Raw genomic sequence first — 18,189 nt, forward strand, 5'->3', positions numbered from 1 at the left:
AATTATAATACAACATCACTTGAAAAATCTTCAATATCATACACCAATAAGATTTAACCCCCACCCCCTCCCAAATTCATATATAACTAATATATACCACCTGAAAATAATATCTTGGCAGTTCAAAAAGGTTATTATAATAAATTTAAGGATGTGTAGGGACCATTATTAAATTATAGTAATGAATAAGTTACACTTTTCCCAATTTTAATACACATGTGGATTTAGGGTGGGGGTGGGGGTTTCTTGGTTTTCCATTAAGAATATATATATGAAGTAGATGGTCCTATTGGGCCAAAAGTTTTATCTGGTTGTCATAGAATGTCTTAGACTGGTTGAAAATGTTTATTTTGACATGGAATAGTCTTCTACCATGTTTTCTTCTTAATGTATTTTTCTTGGGGATATCAAATGACTAATAAACCTGGATGGTGTAGCAATGAATACCTTAAAGCAGTTATGTATTAGTTTATTCTCTTCTTTGTCAGAGGATATGTTTGGTGGGACAATTTATTTAACTTTCAATATTCCATATGGAATCAGAGTGGCACACCCAGTCTCCCAAATTATGGGTAGATCTTGATCAAGCTGGGGTAGAGGCTGCTCCTTTGATGCATCTGCCTTGGAAGCCTGGGTCCCTTGGCTTGGGGGACTGCCTGGAAGCGGTACGTTTGGCAGGGGACAAGGGCTAAGCTGTGGCAGGGCCAGAAGTATTCATTGTTTACGCCTTTCCAATTTAATCCTGAATTTCACTCGGGAAGGGAAGGGTCTGTGTTGGGCAGCTTGGGGTGGCTTTTGGGGTGTTCCAGGAGTGGAATGGTCTTACTCCACAGGATCTAACTTGAATATATGGAAAGAGTTCTGGTATGTTGCAGGACCTGCTTCGGGGTAAGACTGAGTTTGAGAAGCTGGTGGGTCCTGCAGTGTCCAAGGGGATTATTTCTGCCATTTATAAATGTCTTAATACCAGGGAAGAACAAGCCTTAGGTTATATGTGGGCATGGGAGGTTGACTTGGGGCGCCCAATATCCCTTCAAGCATGGGATTTGGTATGGTACCACACTAGAACTTTGGCCACTCTTCAAGTAGAGAATGGATATAAAACCTTGATGCGGTGGTACCACATGCTCATGTGGTGGGCAAGGTTTAAGGAGGAGGCTTTGAGACTCTGCTGGTGGGGTTGTGGGCATGAGGGGACTTATCTGCATATGTGGTGGGAATGTGTAGGGGTGTTTACTTTCTGGGAAGTAGTGTTTTGGGTACTTTCCCAAATTTTGGGGCAGAGGGTTGCACCCAAGAAGTAGTGGGCATTTATAAATATGTATGAGCCTAAGAGAGAGGAAAGTGATGGTGCAAAATGTTGCTGACAATGACTCGTTTCGTACTGACTACGAAATGGAAATCTCCAGAGCTGCCTGATACATGTTGATTTGAAAGTTGGACACTTGGTATGTTCTCTATAGGCTTACTGCCTTGAAATACACTTTTGCCTGAAAATGGGGCAGGTTTGAGAAATGGCAGCAGGGTAAGATGGTTGATGGTCGTAGATGGGGGGGGGGATTAGGTGGGGGCAGGGAGCGGTGTTAGTTTTGCTTTGTATTAGCAGGGTAGTTCAGTGGATACTGCCTGTTTATAGTGTGTGTGTTTCTTGTACATTCTTGCATTATGAGCTGACAAAATATTTTGTTGTGTTTTGTATCTGTTGGCACACTCAATAAAGCTGTTAATAAAAAAAAAAAAAATCATATGGAATCTTAAGAAGTATCCATCAGCTTTTTATGAGAAGTTATGTGAATTGTCTTCTACAGTAGGTATAAAGCAAGAGTTTTAATAAGTCTGTTTACAGCTACATTTTTCTTGAATTTATTAACGTGGCCCCTTTTAAGATGAGTAGTATTTTTTTTCTTGTCATTTTAATAATACTTATTTATATCCTGCATAGAAAAAGTGCTCACATCTCCATTGCAATCTGAAAACAAGACCCTTCCATCCTTGGCCAGTTTTACCAAACCTGCCACTACACTGCAGACTTTTAACAGTGCAATCCTAACCCCTATGAGCAACAACAGCACGGGCTTCCTGCGCAATCTGCTCAATTCCACTGGAACCAAGGTATGTTTTGAAGGATTATGATTGGGAATCAAGATTGCTGATTTATTATCAGACTTTTTCTTTTTAGAGCATTTGAATTCTTTGCAGTCACAATTCAAGGAATTTATAGACTTGATGTGGGCTCCTTTTAACTGCGAGTGATGTCCAATTCAGAACTTTTTAGATGCTGTATGAGAGAGTTGAGATGGTATCATAGAAGCAACAGAGAAATGCAGAATTCTGTCAACTTAAATGAATCATAGAGAGTCATAAAGAAATCAGCAAATTTGGAAGTTTAGAGTCCTTGTTATATGAGAAAATAATTAATGTGATTTCATTTCACATATGTTAGGATTCAATTCTAGTATTTATTTGTAGGTAATATCTATAATGTGTGTTCTGCTATTTGGAGGGAATAGTGTGTATATCAAACATACCTTCCTTTGAGGTTGTGTATCATTTTGTTGGGAGTAATGTTCCAGTGTTTTTATCATGCTTCTTTGGGATTCCATGTCAAATTGGAGCTGACCACTATTGAGTTAGTGGCGCCACGGATTTTCTCTTGGGCCTGCTCTCCTCCCTTGCCGTGTTCGGACATTGTTTTTTGTCAGTTCCTTTGAATTGGCTCCTGAAGAAGGGAACGATCCTGAAAAAGTTGAGCCTTATTTACCTGGCAGCAAACATGCGCCAGGATTACTTACAGGGATTATTATGATCTGGAGAACTGTTAAGCAGCTGAGGAGCGCCTGAGATAAGTACTTTGAAATCGCTAGTTTGAGCACCTTTTGGACTGGTGGATTGCTATTTGTATTAGATAGTAAAATTTTTATCACATAACACTTTTTTGAGTGATGTTCACTATTATTTATAAAGCACTCGATGTATACCCAGAAAGTGCTAAAGTGGCATGAGAAATAGCCTTTTTTACACTGTATAAGACTGGAACTCGGATTTCTCGAGGCCAGTAGCTTTTACTACTGCACTGAGTTTACATCAAAAAAATTTTAAAAATATTTAGAAAAAAGTCTTCAATGGGGCCTTTAGCTTGAAATTGATCTTACTTACTTGCAACCCACCATTTCCAAAAAGGCATAGAGGGAAACCTACAATCGTCACTGCTAATTACTAGTGCTGCCCGATTCAGGAAAAAATATTTCAATTTGATTCGATTCATCCTATTGAATCGATTTTTCGATTCAATTTTCCTGCCCAATTGGGTATTTTTTTTCTGACATCCTGGTGACATCTTCACCCCCTTTGCCCTCTCCTACCCACACTGGCACTGTGGTGTAAACAAAATAAACAAAAAAAGACCTTTCCTCTCAATTAAATCCTAGCTCACATTCGTGGTTCAAATCTGACATATTGTAATCACAAAACAGAAAATAAAATTATTTTTTCTACCTTTTGTTGTCTGGTCATTATTGAAATCATGTTGGTCCCAGGCTCTGGTTGTCTTCTGATAATTCGCTTGCGAGGGTCTCCTGCCCTTTTGTCGTTTCCTTCTTTATCCGTGATAACCATCCATTTTCCATCTCTGTCCTCGCCTGGAGGTCTGGCATCTTTCCTTTTTTCACCTCCATCCCTGCAGCTGCATCAATGGACCCCCCATCTCTCCTTTTCTCAACTACCCTTTCATCCAGCATCTCTCCCTCCTTCCCCACCACCTCAAGGTCAACCAGCTCTCACTTTCTCTTCCCAACTACCCTCCTATCCAGTATCTCTATCCCCCACCCCCTCTCCACACCATCCCTTGTGTCCAGCTTCTCTCCCTTTCTGTTCCTTCCCTCTCTAAATCCCATTGTCCACCATCTCTTTCCCAGTCGGATCCTTCATCATTTTCAAGGAAGCACGAGATCCAGATTTTTTACCCAGTACTCTGCTCTTTGTTCCCATCCTGTTCTCACTAGTTTCTCTTACTATCTCTTTTTAACATTTCCTCTTCCCCCAACCAAACTCCAGCAGTTTCTCTGACTAGCTCCCCACAGGTCAATCTTTCTCCCTCCAGCCTGTCCCACTCATCAGGGCTGCTCACACATCCAGAACTCTATTCTCCCATCCCCTGTGGGATCCTTTACTTGCTCGCTACACTTTCATTCTTGGGGTCACATGGGCAGCGCGAGTGAAGCAAACACGATGCCTTCAGCAGCCCCGGAAGCCTATCACTCAACTACAGTTTCTTGTCCCTGTATAGGCGAGAATTCTCCCAAAGATGCACAACATGGGAAGTCTTTCATCCATTCCGACCCCATGACCATTGTCGATGGAACACTGATCTCTCCATTAGCTGCTGTTCTGCCCTACCCAAACCTGTTCCTCGCTCTGCACAGCACACAAATTCCGACTTCCACAGCCAGGAAACCAAACCTTGCCCTAACACTCAAAAGTCAGCCTTCTCTGTGGTCAGACGCTGTAACAGAGGAAAAGCTTCCGGGCTCGCAAAGGCAGCGTGTTTGTAATGCTGCCCACGGCCCCGACGGTGAACGCGTGCAGTGCTGTTGGGGAGCTAGCAGTGTAAATAAGTAAGGTGAATCGATTCAAATCGGGCAGCACTACTAATTACCCTCTGGGACATTTGTTGTTGGTGCACTATTGAGTTAAGGCACCATTGAGCTATGGTTTTATTTGTAACAATCTGGAGTTATATTTGTTTTCTTATCCCTGCTGGACCAGTCCACACCATTCAGTTGTGTCCCTTTTAAAGAATGACACGGGGGAAAAATCTGTCCCCGTCACTGCACCGTCCCCGGCCCACCATCCTCTGCACCGCCCCGTCACCGCCGTTCCCTTCACCGCCCCTTCATCGTCACCGCCATCCCTTTCACCGCCCTGTCACTGCCACTGCCATCCCATTCACCGCCCTGTTGCCGTCCCCGCAACATCCATATAAGCCTTAGTACTGCAATATTTAGCTTATTCCTTTCTTATAAATCAAAGTTCTGGCTGCTGAACTAGAGAAAGAGATGTTCAGCTGGCAGGGCTTTGTTTATAAATTTTTATCAACACAACTAATATACTACTTTATCTTAAAGCAATAAATAAATAAATAAATAGAATTTTTTTTCTACCTTTGTTGTCTGGTTTCTGCTTTCCACATCTTCTCATTCAATTCCTTCTATCCACTATGTGTCTTCTCTCTGTGTCTTCCATTTGCTGTTACTGTGCCTCTCCCTTCACCCCCCCCCCCCCCAATTGGTCTAGCACCCATCTTCTTCCCTCCGCTTCCCCATAGTCTGGTATCTGTCTTCTTCCCTTCCAGTGTCTTCTCCCCACTCTGCCTTCCACATTTCCCTTCAGAGTCTGTTCCTCTCTACCCTCTTTCAATGTCTGTTCTATTCCTTTCCACCACCACCCTTCCCTCCCTCCTTTACCATCTGTTCCTTTCTACCACCCTTCTTTCATATCTGCTGCAATACCTCAATTAAATACAACTTAATTAAAAAGTGATGTGGTCTGCATGTCAGTGTGGAAGGCCACACTTCCCTGCTACACCCTTCCCCCCCTCCTCAGGTGACTGTGTTCTTCAGTTGCAAATCTCTCCCCAGAGATGCAGTCACAATCACACTCTGGCTATCTAGAGCAGCATTAGATCAGGGAACAGTGTGTGTAGTACTCGTATATCACCAGTAGGGGTAGCACTTCTGGACTTTTTGCTTTTAGAGTTCAGGTTGCCTTTAACTATAAAGAATTTGTAGAACATATTTTGTTTGTGCAAAACAATCAAGTGAGACTTAAATATTTGGTGATCAGATTGCTGTAATAAAGCCATGTTTAGGATCCTTCTGCTGATGTTGCTACTGTGATACACCTGTTTCACGTTACTTCGGTGTGATAAATGGTGAACACAATGCCTCTACTTGTACTTTTGGGTAGCATAAATCTGCCTTTTAAAGCTATCGTGTCAGTGGATTGCTCAGATCCTCTACTTAGGTTTTGTTCTTAGGTGAGGCATTAGAGAGCTGCACGGGAACGGGGACGACGGGAATCCCGCGGGACCCGTGGGCATCCCGCGGGTTCCCCCTTCGGGTCACGGGGATCCCGTGGGGATGCCCCCTAGGGTCGCGGGAATCCCGTGGGGACGCCCCCTAGGGTCGCGGGGATCCCGTGGGGACGCCTTCGAGGGTCTTGGGGTTCCTGCAGAGCTGGATGTACTCAGTCGCACAGCTCTTCTTCTCTCTACCTGCTCTGCTTGCAGCACAGAGCCGAATGGAAGTCTTCCCGACGTCAGCGCTTAAGTCGGAGGGGAGGGAGAGCTTAAACAAAGCCCTCCCTCCCTCCGACGTCAGCGCTGACGTCGGGAAGACTTCCGTTCGGCTCTGTGCTGCAGGCAGGGCAAGTAAGAAGGAGAGTAGCCTCGCGGTTCGAGTGCGTGGCTACCAAGGGAGGGGGGCGGTCTGCCCCGGTTGCAGCACAGCCGGCCAGGTCCCCTTACTTTTGTGGCACTTCCCCGACCGACCGACAACAGCCCCGGTCCGACTATCCTCCCTGCCTTGTAGCCGCGAATCTAAATTACCTTCTTACAGCAGCAGGGAACTCTCCTGTCCAGGTCGATACTAACAATTTTTTTTACCCCCTCCCTCATGTACCTTTTCCCTGATGGTCCAGTGATGTATCCGACACTGAGCCCCTCGTGCCAATCTCGCAGCCAGTGGCACACCCGAGCTGGCACGCAGGAGCAAGCTTTTCGATCTCCCGCCCGGCCCTGCGCCGCTCCCTGAAAGGCTGCTGCCAGTTCTCACGGGACTCGCGGTTCTCACGGCAGCCATTCAGGGAGTAGCGCAGGGCCATGTGGGAGCTCAAAAATCTCGCTCCTGCTTGCCGGCTCGGGTGCGCCGCTGACTGCTGGCTACAAGATTGGCAGGAGGGGATCATTGCGGGATACACCGCTGGATCACCAGGGAAAAGGTACGCAGGGAGGGGGGTGTGTGTAAAAAATTGTTAGTATCGGACAGGAGACGGGAGAAATCCCTCCTATCCAGGCCTACCACTAGACAACTAGAGGGGGAAGAGGGTAAAGGGAAGGAAGGTGGTTTAGGGTGCAGAGCCTGGCAGGGTGAGGGGGGCTGGGTTCAGAGCCTGGTATTGCAGGGAGGGAAGGGGGCTGGGTTCAGAGCCTGGTATTGCAGGGAGGGAAGAGGGCTGGGTGCAGAGCCTGGTAGGGCAGGGAGGGAAGGGGGGCTCAGTGCAGAGCTTAGTAGGGAAGGGGGACTGAGTGTAGAACCTGGCAGGGGAGGGCATGAGAGAGGGGACACTGGATGCAGATCCTGGCAGGGCACAGCACGTGAATATTAAGCCCCTGTCTTATATTGGAATCAACCATTTTTCCTCCTTTTTGGGGGGAAAATGTGGGTCTCGACTTGTATTCGGATCGACTTATATTCGAGTATATACAGTAACTTCCTCCATTCTAAATTTTCCAATTTCACATTTTGAAGACAGTCATTAGTAAATGCCAGTAAATCCAGCTGATGGCCTTTAATATGCGTTTTCTGAAACTGATAGTGGCATTTCAGTTCACTTCAGCAAGGAAATAAAATTACTAAGGATTGAATTTTGTAGATATCTTCAATGTGTAAATTTGCTTCCTAAAAATATACAGTACTTTGAACTTCACTGAATGATATTTTGTCACAACATGTGTTAAGTCAAGTACTTATTGTTATTTTCTTGGGGGGAATGATATATTAAAATACAACTCAATATTTCAGAGAGTAAATTATTCATATCACAAACTGTCTATACTAATAGAATCTTGATGTGACATTTTGCACTACTTATACGATTTGGAGGTAACTTGCATGAAGCAACACTTAACTAACACTTTGGTGTTTGCCATCATGTACCATATTACTAAAGAGGTGTGTGTATAAACGATGATTAACTTGCATTGTCTTCTCGATGTTCAGATGGATAGTGGCCTTAAGAGCACACCGAAAATCCTGGATGATATCTTTGCATCACTAGTACAAAGTAAATCTACTACTGATGCAGTAAAGAAACCTCAAGGACTCACAATAAAACCTAGCCTGATGGGCTTTGATACCCCTCATTACTGGCTGTGTGATAACAGACTGCTGTGCCTACAGGATCCCTGCAATAAGAGTAACTGGAATGTGTTCCGAGAATGCTGGAAACAAGGACAGGTACATAAACAGAAAGAAATTTGCTGATTTAAAGGTTTCACTTCTGTAATCTACATACGATGGCAGAAATAATTAATGAAGAAATATTTTACATCTAGATACTTAAAATATAGTAATCCTTTTTGTGTAGAAACAAATTCTAAATTTAATTATACTTTTACTTTTCAGATACCTTAGTCACCATTATCTACTTAAATTTCTTTTACTTTAATCTATCCTTGCTTGACTTGCCCCTTTGAAGTCTGTTAAGATGTTTTAATGTTTATCCTAGGACAAGCAGGCAGCATATTCTCCCATGTAGGTGTGACATCATGCAGGGAGCCTGGTACAGGCAGTGCAAAAGTTTCCTGTCACTTGAAAAGTCTCAAGACTGCCCTCGTTTGTGCGGGTGCCTTCCCACCCAGTGTCCCCATCAGTTCTCAGTTTTCCGTGGAGCTGAGAAGCTGCTTTTGGAGTTTCTCCAAACTCTTACATTTTTATATTTTTCAGTGCCTTCCCTTTTGTTTTTTCACTTGTTTTCTTCATAGTTTTTCATTTTATTATTTTATCTTTCATCCAGTTCAGAGTTTTTGATTTTTGACCGATTTCTTTTTTGCTTTTGGTCTCATCTCAGACTGTCATCTTATAATTTACTCGACCACCCCAGATAATTGAGTCCTTTGAGGGGAACAATGATGTAAGGTTAAAGTCCAAGGCTCCAAGCAGCTTCATATGGTGCACCCAGTGTAACGGGACCATTTAGGCTACTGACTCACATAACTGGTGTGTTTAGTGCCTAGGTCCTGAACACCGCCCTGGTACCAGTGCTACAATTCAAAAGGCTTTTTGGATCAACCTCAGGAGCATCAATGATGTCTGCGGACTCTAACTCTAATGCCCAGAGATCAGCTTCATCAATACTGCTACCCACAACATTGATACCTCGCTCACCCTCTTTATCATCGATGCTGCCTCCATCTGTGGATTGTCACCTGTTGGGCTAGGCAGGCATGGATTTCAACACCGTTTTTTTGTTCTGGACGGCTCAGCCAATTACTTCCTAAGAAAGGGACCTTCTCTCCCTTTCTCCATTCCCCAATATAGGGAGTCTATTAGGCTAATTAATTGCCAAAACCTAACTTTATTTTATCCCAGCTAGTAGGGCAAAACATACAGTCTATCTTTAAAAACTCAGTAAAAATAATTCCTTTTAGCATCTAGAATGTCGGCTGTTTCAAAAAGTCAGCTCCTCAAATGTACTAGAATTCACAGTGCTTTAAGTTTAACTCGGTTCTAATTAAATTCATCAGCCTTTTTGTTTCACAGTTCCCCAAACAATTCAGCAGGCTTTTATTTTCTCCACATCTTAATAAAAAAAACAACCTCACACTACACTACGCTGTGAAAATTGTTTGTGCTACCTTAAAATTTATCCACCCATTCCATCAAGGTAAAAACTGAAATGGGGGAAGGGAGAGCACCACCCTGATTCCTGTAATAATCAGGCCTTCCTACGTGCTGAACTTTCTTAAAGTTTTAACAGTTCAAAAACAAAAACCTCGATTCATCCTCTGCTATTTGTGGATTCTGTAGCCTTTCATTTGTTCCCAAAATGGAATTTGCTCAGCTACACCCACAGGAGATTGGTCAGAATTCACAGGCAAGGAATTTCCTTCACTTCTTTTACAACAGGACCTCTAGGTCTACCTTTTTTTTTTTTTTTTGGTTTCTCCAGGGTCCTAGTCTCTCTGGTAAAACTGTAGTGTCTTTACCCACTTTTGTGACTTTGGGCAGTAATCTCCACCGAGATATTTCTTTTATTTGGGTTTGAAAGGGGCTTGCTTTCGAGGATGGGAGATAATCAAATACTTCTCTCCCTCTTCCCCAGCAAGAGACTACTTCCTCAAGACTACTTCCTCAGCCCTTTCCTTCCTGGGATACGGGGTCACCTGCTAAGAAGGCTAAGAAGCACAAACACCCTTTCTCCTCCAGGCGTGCATTGGTGTCGTCTCAAGCATCCACTCCATCGACACATTCAAAACATTGGTGCACTGAGACAAGATTGCCATCACTGTAGTTGGTGTCTCCTCTAAGGCATGCCTTGGCATCGAGGTCACCAATGCCTCAACACCACTCTCAGCTGCATCTTCTGTACTGCATGCAGCATTGGTGCCAGCATCTTATTTACAAGATCAGATCAAAGAACTGGTACAGAGGGAGTTGGCTGGGATGCTGCATCCGCCCTCAGCCCAGTCTGAGCAACGCTCAAGGTACCATCCCAAGATCGATCTCGGACTCCACACCCATCGATGCTCAATGTTGTAAAGACTCGCATCTTCAAGAGAACATAGTTCTCCTTCCCATTCAAGACATTCATCATGTTGACACCGACATTCCTCTCAACAACAATCTTAGAAGTACTTCTCGATGTTCTTTTCGTCACTACCATGGGATTCACCTCTATGCTCTCCTTGTAGCTCACCTCGACGTTCTCCATCTCCAAAGAATATGATTCTGACCTTACTCAGTATTTCTCCTCTAACTATTAAGAGCTCTCTATAGAAGAATCTTATGGAATACCATCTCTTTGCAGATGACTACCACCTGAAAGTCTGTCTTTCACAAAATTTGTTAGATGGGACAAGCTGTGCCTATTAAGATGGAGTCAGAGACAGAACCAGGAGCAGAAGTAATGAATGCTCTAGACCACAAGGAGTGGCTAAAGGATTGTTTGAAACTTCCTTTCCATAATTTGATGAAGGATATAATGTTTAAGAACTGGGAATCATCACTACTAGTCCCAATTGCTCCACACAAGTTGGACACTTTATATCAGGGTTGTCCAACATTGGTTCTCGAGGGCCGCAATCCAGTCAGATTTTTAGGATTTCCCCAATTAATTTGCATGAGATCTATTGGCATGCACTGCTTCCAATGCATGCAAATAGATCTCAAGCATATTCATTTAGGAAATCCTGAAAACCCGACCTGATGAGGGCCAAGGTTGGACACCCCTGCTTTATATAGAATTCAGTCTTATACGGGTTTCGATAGACCTCAACTCCAATATTAATACCTCCTTATAGAGTCTGGACTAAAAAAAGGTAAACGGCTCAAGGACCTATGCCAGTACTCCATCTGGCAGAGAGCAGAACTCAAGATAAATTTGGTCACAGAATTTTTCAGAGTTCCATGTTAACCAGTAGAATATGAAGTTATAACTTCTGCATGAAATTTGATTTAAAAAATGTCTTTTTACAAACAGTACCTTCCTGAAGAACATCTGGATTCCTTTCAACATCTTTCCAGTTATCTTCTCAAAACCAGGAAATACATGGCATGTTCAGTTTTTGATAATTTCAATGTTACCACAAGAGCACCAGCAGTATTCGTTGCCATGCACAATCAAGTGTGGTTAAAGAGTATCTGACCTCAATGCCAATGTTCAGGAATGCTTGGCCAATATCCTATGTCTAGGGGGACAATTTGTTAGAGGACAAGATAGAGGAGGCAACCTAGAACAGGGGTGGGCAACTCTGGTCCTCGAGGGCCAGAATCCAGTCGGGTTTCCAAGATTTCCCCAATGAATATGCATTGAAAACAGTGTATGCAAATAGTTCTCATGCATTGGGAAAATCCTGAAAACCCATCTGGATTCTGGCCCTCAAGGATCGGAGTTGCCCACCCCTGACCTAGAAGATCAAGAGGCATGAGGACTCCATTATCCTTCTTAAAGACAGCTAGACCACAAGCGCCTAAATGTTCTTACAACATTAAACTCCATTAAGCGCAAATATACCGTATATACTCGAATATAAGCTGAAATTTTTGGGCCAAAAAATGGCCCATAAATGGTGGTCTCAGTTTATTTTCAGATCAGCACCCACCTCCCCCTCAAACCCGTACCTGTTGCAGGCCTTCTTTCCTGGCCCATTGCTGGCCCACTGGGGATTTCAAAGGTATGGCATCGGGAGAAAGGACAGTGTATAGGTTGTAGGATTTTTCAAAGTTCTATGCTCTGCAGTAGGATACCCCCAGTTATAATTTTATATGACCTACTTCAAATCTCTGATACAACTCATTTTCCAGTTTGAGCTGTAAATTCCTACAGCTCAGTTGGACTCTTTTCAGGACATTACCAATAATCTGCTTGAGTCAAGGAAATTCATGACTCGATCAGTATTTGATGCGTTCAATGTTACTTCCAGAACATCAGCAAAATTTGTTCTCATGACATGCCAGGCATGGCTCAGGGTATCAGACCTGAATGCTAATATGCAGGAATGATGGGAAAATATTCCATGTCTAGAATAGGATTTATTTAGTAATAAGATTGAGGAAGAAGATCAAGAGACATGAGGATTCCATGGTCACCTTGCCCTTCCTCAAACCATCTAAAAGATTCTACTTGCCTAGTTGTCCTTTTTATAGAAAAAGAGACATGTTCAAACATCAGCATCTTCTAGAGCAGTGGTCCTCAACCCTGTTCTGGAGGACCACCAGGCCAATCGGGTTTTGAGGATAGCCCTAATGAATATGCATGAGAGAGATTTGCATATAATAGAAGTGACAGGCATGCAAATCTCCTCCATGCATATTCATTAGGGCTAGCCTGAAAACCCGATTGGCCTGGTGGTCCTCCAGGGCAGGATTGGGGACCATTGTTCTAGAGTGTCCACACAAAGATATCCCAAACAAGAGAGAATGCAAAAATCTCAGCCCCAGACTCAGCAGAAATCTCAACAGTCATTTTGACTCCTTATTGGAGAACTTTAGCATGCCTGTCTCTTCCCTACATTCTCCCTATAGGAGAATGCCTCACTTACTTCTACAATTATTAGATTCTGATAACAACTGGGTTCTACAAATAGTGATACAGGGTTATGCCCTCCAATTTCAGAAAAAAAACTCCAAATCATCCTCCAAAAGAGTCAGTTTTCAACTCCCAGCAGAAGGCCCTACTTCACCAGGAGCTCTCAGCTCTTCAACTCAGTGCCATAGAACCAGTTCCTTAATTGGAGAAGGGTCATGGGTTCTACTCCAAATACTTCCTCATACTAAAAAAGACTAGAGGTCTCCATCCAATTCTGGATTTCCATGCTCTCAACAAATATTTGATGAAGGAGAAATTTCACATGATTTCGCTAGAAACCCTACTACCTCTATTAGAGAAAAATGACTGGCTTTGTTCTCTGCATGTTAAAGCCTACACACATATTCCCATCCTCCCAAACTACAGAAAATCTCTGTTTTGAAAGGGGATCACAACACTTCCAGTATAAGGAGCTTCCATTTCAACTTGCTTTGGTACCCAGAGTATTCACGAAATGTCTAGTAGTGGCCGCTACCACTTAATACTCTTGCGGCTTTCATGTATTCCCTTATATGGACAACTTGTTAATTAATGCCCCAACACCTCAAGTAAATTCGGCTGTGACACTTCTAGAAATTCTTGGGTTTCCGGTCAGTTATGAGAAATCACATTTGCAAGCCACTCAAACTCTGGAGTTCATTGGTGCGCTTCTGGACACAACTCAGGTTTGTGCATTTCTACCTCATCAGAGGTTTATGACTTTACTTCAAATCTCACAGAAAGTCTAAAATCTCCAGTATTTAACTGCACAACAGATGATGCGTCTTCTAGATCACATGGCATCAACAGTTCACATGACCTCATTTGCTCAACTACATTTCAGAACTCCTCAATGGACACTTCACCCAGTGGTCTGTCCACAGAAAGAGTTTCTCAAAAATACAAGTAACCTCGGACTTTATGTCAACCAATTTGTTCAGAGGTCTTCTATTCCAAATTTCAACACATCAGAAGGTGTTAACAACAGACGCTTCCATGCATGGGTGGAGAGCTCATCTGGATAGATAAGTGTAAAGTGATGCATGTCAGTAACAAAAATCTCATGCACGAATACATGATATCCAGGGCGGTACTTGGAGAGACCTCCCAGGAAAGAGACTTGGGAGTTCTAATCGACAAGTTGATGAAGCCGTCTACACAATGCACGGCAGCAGCGAAAAGGGCGAACAGAATGCTAGGAATGATGAAAAAGGGGATCACGAACAGATCAGAGGAGGTTATCATGCTGCTGTACTGGGCCATTGTGCGCACTCACCTGGAATACTGCATCCAGCACTGGTTGCCGTACATGAAGAAGGACATGGTACTACTCGAAAGGGTCCAGAGAAGAGTGACTAAGATGGTTAAGGGGCTGGAGGAGTTGCCATACAGTGAAAGATTAGAGAAACTGGGCCTCTTCTCCCTCCAACAGAGGAGATTGAGAGGGGACTTGATCAAAACATTCAAGGTACTGAAAGGAATAGACTTAGTAGATAAGGACAGGTTGTTCAGCCTCTCCAAGGTAGGGAGAACAAGAAGGGAAAATTGAAAGGGGTTGGATTCCGTACGAACGTAAGGAAGTTCTTCTTCACCCAGAGAGTGGTAGAAAACTGGAATGCTCTTCCGGAGTCTGTCATAGGGGAAAACACTCTCCAGGGATTCAAGACAAAGTTAGACAGGTTCCTGTTGAACCGGAATGTTCTCAGGTAGGGCTAGTCTCAGTTTGTTGAGCCTGAGCTTCATATGTGTTTGTTGCACACAGCAGGATGTTTCATTGGTACATCTCTGTTGTTAGTTTATGCTAACTGTTGTTCTTTTTTATAAGTTAACAGAAAGAAGATGATCTAGGTAAGAAGTTAATCTTCCAATGTACTGAAGGGGTTTCTCCATTTAGTGACTGGGAAAAATGCCTAATAAGTTGTATTTTAATATTTAAAATGTTTGTTTAGTAAGTGGATAAGTGTCATCTGCCTTCCTTATTTTTCATGTTTATATTTGTTTTCATTACAGGATTGCTATTGGTTGACCTCTTAAAAAGAACCTGTTGTAAGTAATGACTCATTTCTTGTTCTTCACTTACAGCCTGTCATGGTGTCTGGAGTGCATCAGAAATTAAATGCAGATGTCTGGAAGCCAGAGTCCTTCCGAAGAGAGTTTGGGGACCAGGAAGCAGATTTGGTTAATTGCAGAACCAATGGTATTATCACAGGAACAACTGTGGGAGACTTCTGGGAAGGATTTGAAGATATTTCAAGTATGTATATCTGGGTTTCTTTATCCCCCTGCTATAATATATACTTGCACATGAAAATGAACAGATGCAATGCTAAGACACTTCTAGGGAATTCAATATATGGCCCTTAGTGTTATACATTATCAGTATGGAAAAGTAAATAATAGAAGGAAGGTGACAAAGCAGGCCAAAAATGGCAGATCTGCATGGAATTACACTTATATGCTAGGTTATGCAATAGGGCCTATGTGATTCCACACAGATCTGAAAGAGGGTGTAACAATGGGAGGGATATGGGTAGGGCAGGGGCATTCCTTTATAATAAGTGCAGTGTTGGAGAATTAGGGGATCTGTGATTAATTTGCATGCCGGGATTTACATCTGGTTTCAGTTAGTGAAAATCCTTAGACACAGATTACAGTACTACATACTGTTCTATAAAGAGTGCTTATTCTTGTACAATCCCACTTTATTCCGGGACCAGTGGGTTATTTCCCTCCATTCATCAGGATCTATAGGAAACCTCAAAACTTGAGAGGCTTTTACCCCCTCCCCCCATATCTCATAACTGAGCATGCTTCTCTGCTCACCAGTCTTTCTTCCTACAAGCCAGGCAGTAGGAACTTATCTTTTCTGCTCGTGTTTACTTTTGTGATGTTTTAGTATTTTTTGTTCCAGGTTTTCGCTCTTGTGCTGTGGAGGTTCCTCCAGGGACATCCTTGGCTGCAGGAGATCACAGACCGTTCGAAAACATCTGCTTTGGGGAGGGGGGTCCCTGCTTGGCAGTAAGCCCCCTGGAAAGCCTGCACATCATATCGGGGTTCAGGGACCATTTCCTTGGGAGCTTGCTCACCCCAGGTTCATCCACTAGTGGGTGGAGCACAAGCTGAGCAGTTCTGTGGGGGCGCGACCGGGATTGGGGCTAGAGAATGACACGGTGGTTGTTACCATGGCTAGCCGCGGGTAACCCGCCAAAACGGTGACCGAAAAAAAAGTCACCGCAAGATCGGGGACAAGGCCATTCACCGCCCCGTGAAGCGGTGAATGGTTAGCACGTGCAGTGAACGAGCGTTCGATCCGGCAGCTCCCTCTCTCCCCCCGGCCATGCATCTCCCTCCCTCCCTCCTTTTCCTGTTGAAACTGGCGATTTCTATAAGGCTATGAGCTGTATTACAGCCGGAGCCTTGAAGTTGCGTCGCGTTGCCTGCTGGAACTTCCTGTTTCCGGTTGCATTGGAGGAGATTTTTCTAGCAGGCAACCCGATGCGACTTCAAGGCTTCGGCTGTAATACAGCGCATAGCCTTATACAAATTGCCAGAAGGTAAGAGGGAGGGAGGGAGAGAAATGCACGGCTGGCCGGTGGGAGGGAGCTGCTGGACCGCTGAAGGGTGCTGGGGGGGATGGAGAGGAGAAGATGTTGAAGACGGGGTGGGGCGGTGAAAGGGACGACGGGGACGCCAGAGACGGGGACGGGGCGGTGAAGGGGACGGTGGGGACGGGGTGGTGAAGAGGATGGTGGTCCGGGGACGGGGCAGTGACAGGGACAGAATTTTTCCCCGTGTCATTCTGTAATTGGAACCAGACTACATTCCTCTGCCAGGCGTTTGTGTGACGTGTCCAAGGGTGACAGAGGTCTCCAGCTGTGGTGGTCAGGCTGATGGGGCAGTCAGAAGACTTGAAATCCAGTTTCCAAGTTCATTGAGACACAGGATCTCCTTGTGAGCTGTTTCAGCTCTGCCTGCAATTTGTCTCATTCAGTACATGTCACAGTGAGTAAGGCTGACAGCCTAAATTAGCGATTTGGAGGGGAGGGTCTTAAAAGGGGCGTTTGGGTGGTTTCCCTGCATGCCCTACTCCTCTTGAAGGGCATAGAGAGAGTAGAGAGGGACAGATTCTTCAAACTTTCGAAAAATAAAAGAACAAGAGGGCATTCGGAGAAGTTGAAAGGGGACAGATTCAAAACAAATGCTAGGAAGTTCTTCTTTACCCAACGTGTGGTAGATATCTGGTATGCGCTTCCAGAGGACATAATAGGGCAGAGTACGGTACTGGGGTTCAAGAAAGGATTGGACAATTTCCTGCTGAAAAAGGAGATAGAAGGGTATAGATAGAAGATTACTGTGCAGGTCCTGGACCTGTTGGGCCGCCGCGTGAGCGGACTGCTGGGCGCGATGGACCTCGGGTCTGACCCAGCAGAGGCAGTGCTTATGTTCTTATGCCCGTAGGTGTAATAATTCGTTCAGTTCTTGCTGTAAATCTAAGAGCTGCGTCCGAAGCAAAAAAGAAGGTTTTGCTGTCTCCCAATAGAGAATGGGATCGTTGCAATGCTGCTGGTTAGTGTATTTAAAATCATTCCACCGCTGCACCAAAAACTCATGAAATCGAATATCCCTGAAACCGCGACTCCCTTTGAGTACTAAGAGAATCACCTCAGGTCCACTGAAAACCCACCCAAGCGTGGTCGGAAATCTCAGTGGGGCCCATGTCCACCCCCTGCACCCAGGGGAGCAGTTCTCATGAAATAAGGACAAAATCGATGTGGGAAAGCGTCCCATGGGCCCGAGATAAATGGGAATAATCCCGCTCCAAAGGGTGCAGCACCCGCCAAACATCTAGCAACCCCAAGGTAGATTCCAGGAGCTTGGCCCCTGTACAAAGTTTAGTAGCCTCTTTTCCAGTGGAGGTAGAGCGGTCCAACCGGGGATCTCATTGAAGTCATTGAAGTCCCCACCAAGAAGCAGAGGAATGTCACCAAATTGCAAAAGTTGATTGCGGAGCCTCCAAAAAAAACTAGCCGAAGGATTGTTAGGAGCATATACATTGCATAACAAAAGGGGCCGATTATTGAGAAAGATAAACGCTATAATGTAACGCCCATTAGGGTTGTGGAG

At 44.3% G+C, this 18,189-nt stretch overlaps 1 protein-coding gene across 2 annotated transcripts in view; it reads left to right on the forward strand.

The window, feature by feature from the left end:
- Positions 1-18,189, forward strand: part of KDM3A (lysine demethylase 3A) — a 245,220-nt gene that overhangs the window by 154,094 nt on the left and 72,937 nt on the right. For both annotated transcript variants that reach the window (XM_033952017.1, XM_033952026.1), the window contains exons 17-19: positions 1,943-2,112; positions 7,998-8,234; positions 15,148-15,319. In XM_033952017.1, coding sequence (XP_033807908.1) covers positions 1,943-2,112; positions 7,998-8,234; positions 15,148-15,319 — 579 coding nt within the window. The remainder of the gene's footprint in view (positions 1-1,942; positions 2,113-7,997; positions 8,235-15,147; positions 15,320-18,189) is intronic.

Source organism: Geotrypetes seraphini, chromosome 1 (genome assembly GCF_902459505.1).
Source record: "Geotrypetes seraphini chromosome 1, aGeoSer1.1, whole genome shotgun sequence".
NCBI lineage: Eukaryota > Metazoa > Chordata > Amphibia > Gymnophiona > Dermophiidae > Geotrypetes > Geotrypetes seraphini.